The 13,977-nt window shown below is 40.3% G+C and overlaps 1 protein-coding gene across 1 annotated transcript in view; it reads right to left on the reverse strand.

Moving 5' to 3' along the window:
- Positions 1-255: 255 nt before the first annotated feature.
- Smc3 (structural maintenance of chromosomes 3) overlaps positions 256-13,977 on the reverse strand; it is a 44,112-nt gene continuing 30,390 nt past the window's right edge. The window contains exons 19-29 of the mRNA XM_005063461.4: positions 12,330-12,482; positions 10,505-10,656; positions 9,815-9,973; positions 8,214-8,321; positions 7,635-7,743; positions 6,153-6,400; positions 5,861-6,073; positions 5,241-5,432; positions 4,924-5,101; positions 3,041-3,147; positions 256-2,168 (exon numbers count right to left, since the gene is read on the reverse strand). Coding sequence (XP_005063518.1) covers positions 2,097-2,168; positions 3,041-3,147; positions 4,924-5,101; positions 5,241-5,432; positions 5,861-6,073; positions 6,153-6,400; positions 7,635-7,743; positions 8,214-8,321; positions 9,815-9,973; positions 10,505-10,656; positions 12,330-12,482 — 1,691 coding nt within the window. The 3' untranslated portion in view covers positions 256-2,096. The remainder of the gene's footprint in view (positions 2,169-3,040; positions 3,148-4,923; positions 5,102-5,240; positions 5,433-5,860; positions 6,074-6,152; positions 6,401-7,634; positions 7,744-8,213; positions 8,322-9,814; positions 9,974-10,504; positions 10,657-12,329; positions 12,483-13,977) is intronic.

The raw sequence follows: 13,977 nt of genomic DNA on the forward strand, positions 1-13,977 counted from the left end.
GGCAAGATGGTTAAGTGGTAAAGGCACTTACTGCCAAGCCTGATGACCTGCGTGAGTTCCATCCCTGAAACCCACATGGCGGAAGGAGACCCAACCACCACATGCACACCCTGGCAAGGGTATATGTACACACACAAACAATAAAATTTAGAAGAAATTCTTCAAAAATTCAAATAAAAGAACTTAAAGGTAGACAAAAGACACAAATAAAACTTTCACTAGAGAAGATATACAAATGACAAGCTCACAAAGTTGTTTAACATCACTGGCAATCAGAAAAATGCCACTTAAAACCTTTACTGAGACATTGTTTCACATCCATAAGAGTACTATTTTAAAAAAGGAAAAGGAGTAACAAGTAAAGATGGAAAAATAGTAACTCTAAATTAGTTAGAAACAAAATAGTCAGCTCCTTTGGAAAAGCTGGACAGTTCCTCAAAATGTAGAAATTAGTTACTCCATGACCAAACAACTCTATTCCTAGGCATAGTCAAGAGAAACAAGAGTTCAAAGGTTATGTGTGCACTGTCACCCACAGTAGTATTATTTACAAAAGCAAAAGTAAAACAAAAAAACCTACAAGCCTGGCTGATGGAAAGCAAACCTCAGTGTATAGCACACAGCAGGGCAGTCCACGTTATATCACAATGAACCTCGACAACACTGTGCTAAGTAAAAGTCACCAGTTACAAGGCTACTGTCTTTGTATGATTCCACATGAAATAACCACAACAAAGCTATAGCACAAGACTAAGAGCCAATTTATGGTTGCCAGACGCTGAGGAGTCTTCAGTTCCCATCCACAGTTTTAAAACATACAATCTGTGAGTGTACTAAACAGGCTGAATTGCACATAAGCACACATGGGTAAATTCTATGACATATGAATGGCAAAACCCCTTACAATCCAAATGCCCTAAAGATCTCATGGGGAATGTTGCTTGAGTAACACTCTTACTTTTGTGTGCTACTAGGGACTGAACCCAGGGCACTGAACTACTTCCACTGGCCTGTTAAAAATGTCTCCTTAAACTGTCCTGACTTATTCAGGAAACAAAGAAACTGCATGACTCATGTTTGGAGTCAGCATTCTGAATTTCACTAAAAATTATTTTCCCAACTCACAACTTCTGTTAAAATACACTGTCATATTAAATTTACAATGTCCAAAGGGAGCGGCTGGAGGGATGGCTCAGTGACTAAGAGCACTGACTGCTCTTCCAGTGGTCCTAAGTCCAATCTGCAGCACCTAAGTAGAAACTCACAAATGTCTCTAACTAGACCTAGGAGATCCGATACCCACAGCTGGATGTATGGACAGACAGACAAAAATGTGCCAAGGATTATTATACTGAGTGAAAGCAGGGTGTTTAGCAACCTTTAAGGAAACTCAGCAACATCTGACAAGCTTACAAGCAAGGTCCCTTAAGGTTGTTATTGGACTTGGGAGGCAGAGGCAGGCGGATGAGACCAGCCTGGTCTACAAGAGCGAGTTCCAGAACAGGCTCCAAAGCTACACTGGCAAACTATCTCAAAAAACCAAAAATTGTGACTGGACTGGTCCAAGGAACGACCGTAGCAGTGTGACACTTTGAAAAGTCACAATAGATTGAACCCTGCAGTCAGAATTGAAAACTCACTGCTTTGGTGACAGAACAGGGAACGGCATTTTTCTATCCTCTACTAACTATAAGCAACACTTTATTATACAAAATATGCATTTAATGTCTCTAACCATTACAATGACAAAGAGCCACATTTACACTAAATTAGTCACAAACCAATTATTTAATATAAGCTATAAAAAGTGTAACTGATAAAATAATTTGGAATAATATTTAGAATATCTCAAAAGATTTAAAATAGGAGAACACTTTACAAAAAGCAGTGTAGGAAATAAAATTCCTAGACTATATGTAGAAATGTAACATTACAGGGGAGTTTATAAAATACAAAGACAAGTATAAAAGGACTGTGTATTCTAAATCCCAAAACTCAATAATAAGCAATTATTTAGTTTTTAAAATGTACAGTTCTTGGGTATGAAGACCACATTATTATACACATCTTCCAAGGCAGCAGGCAGTGTCTTTCAATCAGCCATGTGTGGTGTCATCTTCTACAAAATCCTTGGCCATCTCTGCTGTGATCACATCAATGTGACTAACCTGGAGAACAATAAATATTAAAGTCTGTTAGATCTTAAAGGAATGTATATATCAATAGGGCAGTGTCTAATATATACAGCTACCACCCACAAAAAAATTTTTTAAATATCCCATTTCAAAGATAGTTTTTAAAAAAAAAGATTTATTTATTTGCCGGGCGGTGGTGGTGCACGCCTTTAATCCCAGCACTCGGGAGGCAGAGGCAGGCATATCTCTGTAAGTTCCAGGCCGGGCTGGACTGACAGCCTCCAAAACAATACAGAGAAACCCTGTCTCCTAAAAACCAAAAAGATTTATTTATTTATTTATTTATTACATATACAGTGTTCTGCCTACATGCCAGAAGAGGGCACCAGATTGAACTGTAGATGGTTGTGAGCTACCATGTGGTTGCTGGGAATTGAACTCTTAACCTCTGAGCCATCTCTCTAGCCCCACCCACAAAACTTTTATTTTTACATACATGCCAAGTGATTCTGAAGCATGGCTGTGGGAAGTCTTTATTAACAATACTGAGTATTCAATGTGGAGGGTAGAAACATTCTACAGCCTGGGTATGTCAACACCTATAATCTAGCACTCAGGAGGGAGAGGCAAGATTGCCAGTTGAGGGCAGCCTGGGCTATCTCAGCTGTTGTTTGGGGGCTGCCAAGGATCAAACCCCAAAGTCTTATGAATGCCAGACAAGCACTCAGCCACCCACACCATCACTGAACAAAAATCAAGATAAAAAATGGTGTGAGGGTTAAGAGAAAGTTTTTCTTTTTCTAGGAAGACATCATCATTTAAACAATGACTTTCTATGTTTTTCGCTAATGTAACATAAAACCAAAATGAAAAATAAACACCAACATAATACAAAATAAAATTACCTTATTTCTGAACTTTACGCCATAGAATTTGTCAGCTGACTCAAGCAGTTCAGGCCTAAAAGTAGTGGTGATAAACTGGGCATGCACAGCTAGTTCCATGATCATATCTGTGGAAACAAGGAGTAAATTAATAAATCTCTTTTCTCACACCTGAAATTTAAAAATATTCTTATTCCTGCCTAAAATTCAAATCTGCTAAGGCAGCCTATGATATGTTTGGTCTGCAAAAATCATCAATTTAACTTTTCACAAGTAGGAATAAAATCTTTAATTAGCCAGATGTAGTGGCACACATCTTTAATCCCAGCACTTGAGAGGCAGAGGCAAGTAAATCTGAGTTCAAAGCCAGTCTGGTTTACAGACTGAGTTCCAGGACTACACACAGAGAGACCCTTATCTCAAAACAATAACAACAAAACCAAAAATCCTTTCATCCTAGTTATGTCTTACAGTTACAGAATATAACGTTTTCATTTACTATAAAGAAACTTCTAACCCAGTATGGTGATACTATAATCACAGCACGTGGGAGGAGACAAGAGGACCAGAAGTTGTCCAAGTTCTTCCTACATGACACTGTCTCAAAATGAAAAACCAAAAATAAATCTGAAACAGAAGATTTTTAACATATGTCAGAGTCAATCATTTTCTCAAATACACACAAAATCAAATGCTAAGTATGCCCCTCCTGTAAGATGTAGGTAGTAGCATCTCTAAATAAAAAAAAAATTAAGCCAGGCGTTGGTGGCACACGCCTTTAATCCCAGCACTAGGGAGGCAGAGGCAGGCGATCCGTGAGTTCGAGGCCAGCCTGGTCTACAGCGAGTTCCAGGACAGCCTTCAAAACAATACAGAGAAACTCTGTCTCGAAAAACAAACAAAACAATTAAGTTTATAACAAGCACTACTTTTTAAACATCTTGTGTTGTGTGCATGTGCGCAAGTTTTATCTGCATGTATACATATGGAGCACGTGCATACTCAGTACTGTCCCTCAGAAGTCAAAAAGGGTGTTTTGATCTCCTGAAATTGGAATTATGAATGGCCTTGAGACACCATATGGGTGCTTGGAATCACACCCAGCCCAGATCCTGCAAGAGCAGCCAATGCTCTTAACTGCTAAGCTATCTCCACGTTATAAGTACTACCCTTAACACCAAAAACAAAACAAAAAACAAGTTTTAAAGCTCTTGTATAAAAATTTCATTGAAGAATTTCACCTATTTCTCAAAAGTAAACTATGAAAACAGCCTAATACCTAACTATTAAAACTGTTCAGAGAAAATACTTATTGAATATACAGTGTCCACCCAAATACTTCAGGTAACAAGTCATTAAGAAAGGGCTGAGCTAGCATTATTATGATCTTGAAGACATTTCTTGAGACAGGGATCAATGCACCCAAGGCTGGCCATGAACTTGATACAGTGTTTGGGCTGGTCTTGAACTCCTGATCCTTCTGCCTCTATTTCCTTAATGCTAGGAAAACAGACAAGGTCCACCTTGCCCAGTTTGTGAAGTCCTGGCTATCAAGCCCAAGACTGTGTATGCTGGCTAAGCACTCAGTCAGCCACGCCGCTGGCCCAGCCAGTTCTGAGGTCAGAGGCCAACGCTAATGTCTCCTGACAGTCTCCCCAGCCTTCCACCTGATTCTCTCTTTCTTCTTTCCCACCCCCTTTCAAGACAGGGCCGCTCACTGAACCTTGAGCTCATGGTTTTGGCTACGCTGGGTGGGATTTGATCTCCCAGGATCCTCGTGTCTCCATCTGCTCCCTGCCCAACTTTTAGGTGTGTGCTAGACATCCAAACCTGGGCTCACATGACTGCATTTCCCACCTTCCCAGGCACAGCAAGCTCTCACTGAACAGAAATCAACACTGTACCCGACACAGCTTTTCTGTGCTGAGCGTCCAACGCCTGGTCAATCTCGTCGAACAAGTAAAAGGGAGCAGGGTCACATTTCTGAATGGCAAAAATCAGAGCAAGGGCCACCAGAGATTTCTGTCCGCCCGAAAGTTGCTGCATTTCTCTCATTTCACCTTGCTTTCCGGTAAACGACACCTAAGAGAACAAGAGTGTTAGCATCCTAAAGGTGATGTCCCATCACCCCTCAAAGTTAAATGGCACATAAACAGTTCAGATGGAATAAAGCGTAAATCCCACTCAGCTAGCAGTGAAGGAAACAAATGGAAAGGGTTACCCTGATTCCCACTCCTGTGAACTGGTCAACTGATGGGACGCTGCTCTGTGACCCAGAGCCTCTCTCACTCTCCCCGCTGCCTTCCCCTTCGTCCTGGGACTGGCTGCCCTCCACGTCTCCTTTCTTCATCACCAAGGTCGCTTTGCCACCAGGGACTAACTTCTGGAATACTTCACTGAAGTTCTTAGATACCTTTAAGAAAAAGAAAAAGGGTCAACTGAAACACAAATATGGTTCGGGAATATTTGTGTGAAAAAATATGTAAAGGCAATCAGATGCATTTTTTTGTTTGTTTGTTTTTTGTTTTACGAGACAGGGTTTCTCTGTATTGTTCTGGAGGCTGTCGGACCAGCCCGGCCTCAAACTCACAGAGATCCGCCTGCCTCTGCCTCCCGAGTGCTGGGATTAAAGGCGTGCACCACCACCGCCAGGATAATCAGATGCATTTTTAAACCTTAGTCAAAACAAGAGAATCCTCTCCAGCACTGCATAAAGCACTCGGGTCACTGCTAGCAAAGCTAACAGTAGCTGCATTAGTTCCCGTATGCTGGGTCCATTTCCATGCAAAGAAGAGCTGGAGCTTTTGTCTATTCGGGGTTTTCATCACCAACAGAACTTACCTGTTTGAAAGTTAACTGAATAGCTTCATATTTTCGAAGTTCAAGTACGTTCATTAATTCCATGATTGATTTGTAGCCCCTATCCAGTTCTTCTTGTCGCTTTATCAACTTTTCTTTCTGCTCCGAGAAATTCACAAACTGATCTAAAGCTTTTTTATTAACATGACTATACTTCTTCAACTCTGTGTTGCACTGCTCAAGTTTTCGAAACAACTAAAAGAAAAACAAAGCATATTAATATAGTCACGCCGCAGGACTTTTGCGAAGGCACTTGTTTAAAGTGCAGACTCACCTGCTTGAGGCTGAGGGTCTGGTACTTTTCGAAGGCCTCCTGGGGGAGGGAGCCCAGCTCCCGGATCTTCTTCATGCACTCCTCCTTCTTCTTCAGCAGCATGCCTTGCCGGTTGGTCATCTTCTCCAGCTCCTTGGTGTCGTGGTTGATGGCGTCCATGTGCTCCTTCTCCATATTTTTCCAGCGCTCCATACTTTTCTGGAGCTCTTTGATTCCAGCTTCTGTTTTGTCAATGGAATTATCCAAATCTAAGAAGACAGAAGACAAATAAAATTAAGGATATTAAGACTCATTTCATAAGCAGAATGTCATTGGAGTGAAGACTTTAATGGTCAGATTTTCTAAAGTAGGCAGGCTTTAAGTTTTCTCAGGGTTTAAATTTTACTGTGAAATTCACAAATCACCTAATTCCAGACAATTTTCTCCTGAGTACTACCAGGGGAAAGTTTGTAGAATCACTTGCATTAGTGTTTTGCCTGCATGTATGCCTGCGTGAGGGTGTCAGATCCTGAAGTTACAGACAGCTCTGAGTTGCCATGTGGGTACTGGGATTTGATCCCAGGTTCTCTAGAAGAGCAGTCAGTGCTCTTAAACCACTGAGCCATTTCTCCAGTCCTAAGGGACTACATTTTTAAAAAATATTTTTAAATGATTTATTTACTTAAAGTAATTGCTTTATGTTCACTGGTGTTTTGCCTGCATGTATGTCTATGTGAGCATGTCAGATTCCCTGGAGTTACAGACAACTGTGAGCTGCCTTGGGTGCTGTGAATTGAACTCAGGTCCTCTGGAAGAGCAGCCAATGCTCTTAACCACTAAGCCATCTGTCTAGCCCCCAGGGTTACATCTTTTGTTGACAACATATATAACTGAAAGGACACCTTAATCCCAGCATTGGGGAGACACAAACAGGCAAACCTCTGAGGATTCAAGGTCAGCCTGATCTTCATAGCTCTAGGTCAGTTAGGGCTACATGATTAAGAATGTGCTTCAAAATCAAAACAACCCTGGTGGTGGTGGTGCATGCCTTCAATCCCAGAGGCAGGCGAATCACTGAGGGTTGGAGGCTAGCATGGTCCTACAGAGAAAATTCCAGGATAGCCAGGGCTACATAGAGAAACCCTATCTCAAAAACCAAACACATATACCCCCACCCCCGCCAAAAAACCTCCATCACCAAACAAATGAAAACGAGTAGACAGACTAGCCAGATGACTCACTGGATAGAGTTCAAGCCCCTGCAATCAACATGGTAAAGAACCAACTACCACAAGCATCCCCACCATGCCCTGCTCATACACTCTTCAGCTGTTTTCCTTCTGCCACTTTCCCCAATATAATAAAATGCAGAACATGTTACTAGTTTCATAAAACTGCCAGAATCATTTTCACAAAAGTTCCCCCCACCCCGTATTTCATTTTGCAACAATTTTGCAAAACAAATTAAACAAAATACTGAAAAAGTTTAAACTAAGTATTTACCTTCTGACCTTGCCATAGTATCTTTTACTCTTTTATTGATAGCTTCAAGTTCTGATGTTGTGGCAGTAAGAACAGTACCACCCTCTGTCTCTCTCAGTTCATTAAGTTCCTGCAACACACACACAAAAAAAACAAAGTTTAGCAAGATTAAATCTCAAAATATAAAATGAGCTTACAATGCTATACTTAGCTGTTTAAATGAACATTTGAGGAAGCAAATGTCTCATCTATGTGTATGTGTTATTCCTGAATATAACTGAAGTAGCCATTAAAGATGGGAAAAAAATGTAATTACTAGAAAATCTGAGTGCTTAACTAAGATTAACTGTAAAGTAACAATGCGCATGTAAGCATGTAGAACATAACAAGATTATAATAATACAAAGTAGGTACAACTATTACACTTCACACTAAAGAAAACTGGGAACAGAAAGGTCAAATGACTTGCCCAAGTCACACACTAGGTGGCAGTGCTGAATTCCAACCTAAGGACGATACTCTCAGTGAGTCTTTTGATCCCTAAACAATGTTTCCAATCAGTGCTCACTGACACACTTTCTAGCTCAGAAAAGAAAGTACCTGTTCAACTTGGTCCAAGCGTTTCCTCAGATTCTCATTCAGGTAAGTCTCTACTCGAGTAATAATACCTTCTAGTTTAATTCTTTCATTTAGCAGCTGTCTGTTTTCCTAGAAGGATTCAAGAAAAAAGTGACAGTATTAGGAAATGTGCCAAGAAATGCTAAGGGCCAGAGAGATGGCTCAGTAGGTAGGTAAAGGCACTTGCCCATATAAAGGTGGAAGCAGACAATAATCACCTCCAAAGTCGTCCTCTGTCTTCCACATACACACTATGGTATATATATGCAACATCACCCATACAAACAATAACGTTTAAGAAAGAAATGAGGAAACGCCACGAAATCAGTTGTCCTATTGCTTGTATCCAAATGAGCTGAAATGGGAATTTTTCAATCCCTGGAACCCATGTGGTTCAAGGAGAGAACAATTCTCACAAGCTGTCGTCTAATCTCCATATCCAGGCATAAAATGAAAAAAAAAAGTTTAAAGTTATTGTTACTGTTCCTAGTTGTTTTTTGTTTTCATTGTTTTCAAGACAGGGTTTCTCTGTGTATCTTTGGCTGTCCTGGAACTCACTCTGTAGGCTGGCATTGAACTCAAAGACCTGCCTGCCTCTACCTCCTGAGTGCTGGGATTAAAGGTGTGTCACCACTCCTAGCTCCTAGTTACTTTTTTATAAGACCTGCTACCAAGAGGACTGGAGAGATGTCTCTGCCTCTAAGAACACCAACACAGTGGTTCACAACCATCTGTATCTTTAGGTCCAGGGGTTTTACATCGCCTTCTGGCCTCCAGCTAAGGCATTTTAGTGTACATACACACACACACACACACACACAAAAGCAAAACACTCATACACATTAAATAATAAAAGATATGCTACCAAAACCAATTTTCTTATCCTTCTTTTTATCTTTTGAACTCAGTGTTGTTTACAACCATGTATTATTAAAGTAAAAATCAAAAGTCCTAGGCTATCAAAACGGCTCAGTGGATATCTTTATGTCATAAAGGAGACAGGTCCCTGGGCACGCGTGCAAGACAGGGATTATCTCTTAGTTATCTGAAGATCAACCCTGAATGTGAGAGGTACCATCCCATGGGCTGGGGGTCTGAACTGTACAAAGAGAAAGCAAGCTTAAGTAGTGACCAACTGCCTCAGGCTCTGACACCATGATAGATTTTACTATGCTGCGAGCCAAAATAAACCCATTATCTCTAATGTCAATTTTGTTGGTGCATTTTATCAAAAGTGACCACTGCACTTACTAATGATAAACATGCACTGAGTAAGACAAATGTAACTGTACAACCCTAAAATATCCAGAACAGTTTAGACAAACAAGTATTCAAATTCCATGTTTGTTTTTCTATCTTCTCTTTCAAAGGCAGGGTTTTGCTGTGTATCTTTAGCTGTCCTGGAACTTGCTCTGTAGACCAGGCTGGCCTAGAACTCACTGAGATCCGCCTGCCCCTGCCTCCTGAAGCCTGAGATTAGAGGTGTGGCCGCCACCACCTGACATCAGAGACTTTCTTCCTGCTCTTTTCGACAACAGCCAGTTTTCAATGGGTCTGTTTTCTTCACTGTCAGGTGTACTTGCCTGCTGAAGTTGACGGATTTCGTCGTTCAGTGCGTCTACTCTTTTCTGATCTTCTAGGCTGAGTTGAGAAAGCAAATCAGTTCCTAGTTCTGCTTTCAGCGATTCTCTGGTAGACTCCATAGCATGCAGACTTGCCTCCAAGCTTTGTAAGCTACGTTGCTACATAAGATTATTATTTATTAATATTAGTCACTACAGCACATACAAACAGTAAAACACGGCAAACTATGTATATATTAAGTAAGCTAAATAACTCTATGAACTCAACGATATAAGTACTATTATGTGTTGATAGGCTTGTTTGTTAGCTTTATTGAACAACAAGTTTACTGGGATAAAACCAAAATCAAGAGAAATGTGTACTAATTCAATTTTTTCCCCTCTTATTGGTGCTGGAGTTGGATCTAGGGCCTCAACATCACCCATGTTGGGCAAGACTCCATCACCAAGTATATCCAAGTTTGATAATTAGAGCTATATAGGTATTTATAATGCAAAACTAAGAGGAGGGACAAATATTACATGGTTAAACTATACAAAAATCTTCAAGCATATCCATAAGAACAAAACTGACAAAATGGTTCCTTAACCATCGTTTTTGTCTTTCACTAGCTGTCTTACTGCTACTGCTACACAAAGCATGAAATAGAGACATCTGTACAAAGGCTGTGACATGACATACTCACGGACCTTCGGCATAAAGGTCTTCTCTGACTGCTGCCTCTTCTCTTTTAGCATCTTCATCTCTGACAATATGCTATCTCTGGAAGCTTTAAATTTTCTTTGCTGAGTCTCTATCTGCTGCATTTGGTTCATCAACTGATCAATTTCATTATTAATCCATATACAAGGCTAAGGAAAATTCTTAGTTGTAAATATATCACATACTCTGAATTTCCTTCTGTTCTCACATCTCCATGCATCCTTTTCTTTACCCCTAAGTAATCTCCCCAAAGTTATGAACAACCACAATGCTGAACTCAATACTATGGCTAAAAATACAGTCATAAAAGAAATTTGAAACATTTCATTACACATTCTTTTCTAAAATATGCACATTTATTATACTTGAATAAAACAAATGTAGGAATTATTAAAGTATGCTAAGTAAAATCAAGTAATAGCATTTATGATTATACACATACATACTTAAATATTTTCTTTAAAAAAATATGTATAATTGGTCAGGCATTGATGGTGCATGCCTTTAGTCCCAGCACTTGGAAGGCAGGGGCAGATGGATCTAGGTCTACTAAGCGAGTTTCAGGACAGCCTCCAAAATAATACAGAGAAATTGTGTCTTGAAAACCAAAAAAAGGGAGTATGTATAATGTATTATGCTGAAGGCTCTGCTTTGAGGGGTCAGGTATGAAGAGTAGCCTTGCCTACTATGAAATAATTAAGTCTAAACAGACTGGCAAATGCAGACTGACAGCAGCTTCCAGTGTGTGCGTGGGTGTGAGAGTGGACACGTACAAGTGCGGGAAGGCCACAGCTGACACCTGCTGTCTTCTTCTTTCTCCACTACCTTTTGAAAGAGTTATGTCTTCATGAGTCTGGAAAGCACCAGTAGTTAACCTCGCTAGCCAGCAAACTCCTAGGACCTTCCCGTCTCCAAGTGCTAGGGTAGAGAGCACCACACCAGCTTTTCACGTAGGAGCTGGGGATCCAAACGCAGGTCTTCATGCTGTGCTGCAAGCACTGTACCACTGAGCCAGCGCCAAACACACAAGCATCCTTTTCTTAATTCTTCCTCATATTCTTGCCACACTTAAGCAGATAAGTATCATACACAGATCCCTGCAGGACCATTTGTCTTTTTCTGTACATTGTTTCAACTGCAAACTTGCAGGTTAAAAAAAAAATCAGCTAAGGATATCCTGAAGTAGTAAATTCCTGATGCTCAGGGTACCCACACTCTCAGGTGACAAAACAGGGTGCACACACCAAAAGCGCCATGTTTGTTTTAAGAAACACATATGTACAAGTGTTCTGAACTAGCCACCTTTCATGTAGTACTACACTTAATTAGAAGAATTAGTTACTCAGACTTGGATACCTGTTGTTATTGCCTCCACTAAAACTAAATCTGCACAAAATTCTGCCAAAGGAGTAAATGCTAAAGGACATTTTCCAGTGCTGACACTGAACATCTATTTAGTAACAGCATTACTGATGTTTCCCACACACCTTAAACACCAGCCAGGTCTTTCTTCTATTTCCTCTTTGCTGACAACCTTGAATTTTATTGCTCTTCAAGTTCTATTTCTTCAAAGCACTCACCAGTATTAGCAACTTAAATCAGTATTACTTTTTAAATGTTTTCTTAGTCTTCAGAAGTTACACCAGCTCTTATGCTTAAATAAAAACTAAAATGAAATGTGCTATCTCCCCCATGCAATACTAAAAAAAAACCAAACAAACAAAACACCACTTAACACACAAGACTGCATGCTGCAATTAAAATGCAGCTCTTTCTCCACAGTATCCCATTAAGCACAAAACAAAAAGATATTTTCAATGTTTCTGCGCAGGTTTTCATTGAGCTTTGCTTCAAGCTCACCCAGCTCCTCTTCTGCTTTTCTGACGTCTTTCTGTAACTCAAGCCGAGACTTTCTTGTGTCATAATAGCCTCCAGTCAGAGCACCTCGATGGCTGACTTGATCACCTGTGAACAAAACGTAAGAGTTACTCTGCATAGTAGCGTTCTTATGTACATTAAACTGACTTATAATGAAACACTAACCTAAGGGTTTTAACAACATGCAATTTAAGAGTAACTTAAGAATTTAAGCTAGCCGGGCATTGGTGGCGCACGCCTTTAATCCCAGCACTCGGGAGGCAGAGGCAGGCGGATCTCTGTGAGTTCGAGACCAGCCTGGACTACCAAGCAAGTTCCAGGACAGCCTCCAAAGCCACAGAGAAACCCTGTCTCGAAAAACCAAAAAAAAGAATTTAAGCTATTCTTTAAAAACCTTTCTTTTCATATTAAAATTGGTAGTCTTTAATTTGGGAAGGTTTGAGTATCAAAAATTTGAGCTAATGTGGAATCACAGTGAATTTAAGACAAGAATCGACAAATACTTAAAAAATTGAGAGGCAGGTTCTTTGCCAAAGTAACAGGTAGAGTAAACAAGAGAAGAATTATGTCTTTAAAACCCTGAGTTATTAGTAACAAAGGATGTTTATTAACAAAGTATGCTTAAGAATTTGTCAGGGAGCCTGATATTCATGTACGTGCTATCTACTTACTTACTTACCTACCTACCTACCTACCTACCTACCTACCTACCTACCTACCTACCATCCATCCATCCATCCATCCATCCATCCATCCATCCATCCATCCTTGAGTGATAGGGTCTCACTAAGCAGTCCTGGCTGTCCTAAAACTAGAGATGTAGACCATGCCAGACTGAAATTCAGAGATAATGCCTCTGTCTCCTGAGTGCTAGGATTAAAAGTGTGTACCATCCTACGAAAAACTTTACATATTAGCTACAAAGAAGTATCTTTACCTGAGAGACATGCTAATGATCAACTTTAGCATCATTAATATTTGGATACATTATCTGATGCACTAAGAAACAAAGACCACTAATACAGTAGTCACAACAAGAATGTTATGCTGGAATCTAATGAGGGGACTAGATATGACAAATCCAAAGAGAAACTTCCCGAGTCAGTCTCTAGGGAAGTGAAAGGGAGAAGGAGTCTGGCATAGCAGTGCATGCCTTTAATCCCGACTTTGGAGGGCAGAGGACCTGTGAGTTCAAGGCCAGCCTGATTGACACAATGAGTTCTGGGACAGCCAAAGTTACACAGTGAGACCCTGTGTGTGTCATCAGCACCATCGCCACCCCACCAAAGGGGAGTAGGACAAGAGGCACTGTCTTTTAATGCTCAAAGTTTTAGGTGTGACAATGTACTAACTAGAGAATGTCCGTCCTAAAGAGACACTCAGTAAATTCTAGGATGAAATAATATTTACAGCTTACTTTCTTTTTGCTTTTTAAGACAGGTTTCTCTGTGTAACAGCTCTGGTTTTGTTGGAACTAGCTCTGTAGGCTAGGCTGGCCTCACACTCATAGAGATTTGCCTACCTCTGCCTCTCTTGTGCTGGAATTAAAGGTGTGTGCCACTACTGCCTGCTTCTTTTCATA

This window comes from Mesocricetus auratus, unplaced genomic scaffold, assembly GCF_017639785.1.
Source record: "Mesocricetus auratus isolate SY011 unplaced genomic scaffold, BCM_Maur_2.0 Super-Scaffold_4256, whole genome shotgun sequence".
NCBI lineage: Eukaryota > Metazoa > Chordata > Mammalia > Rodentia > Cricetidae > Mesocricetus > Mesocricetus auratus.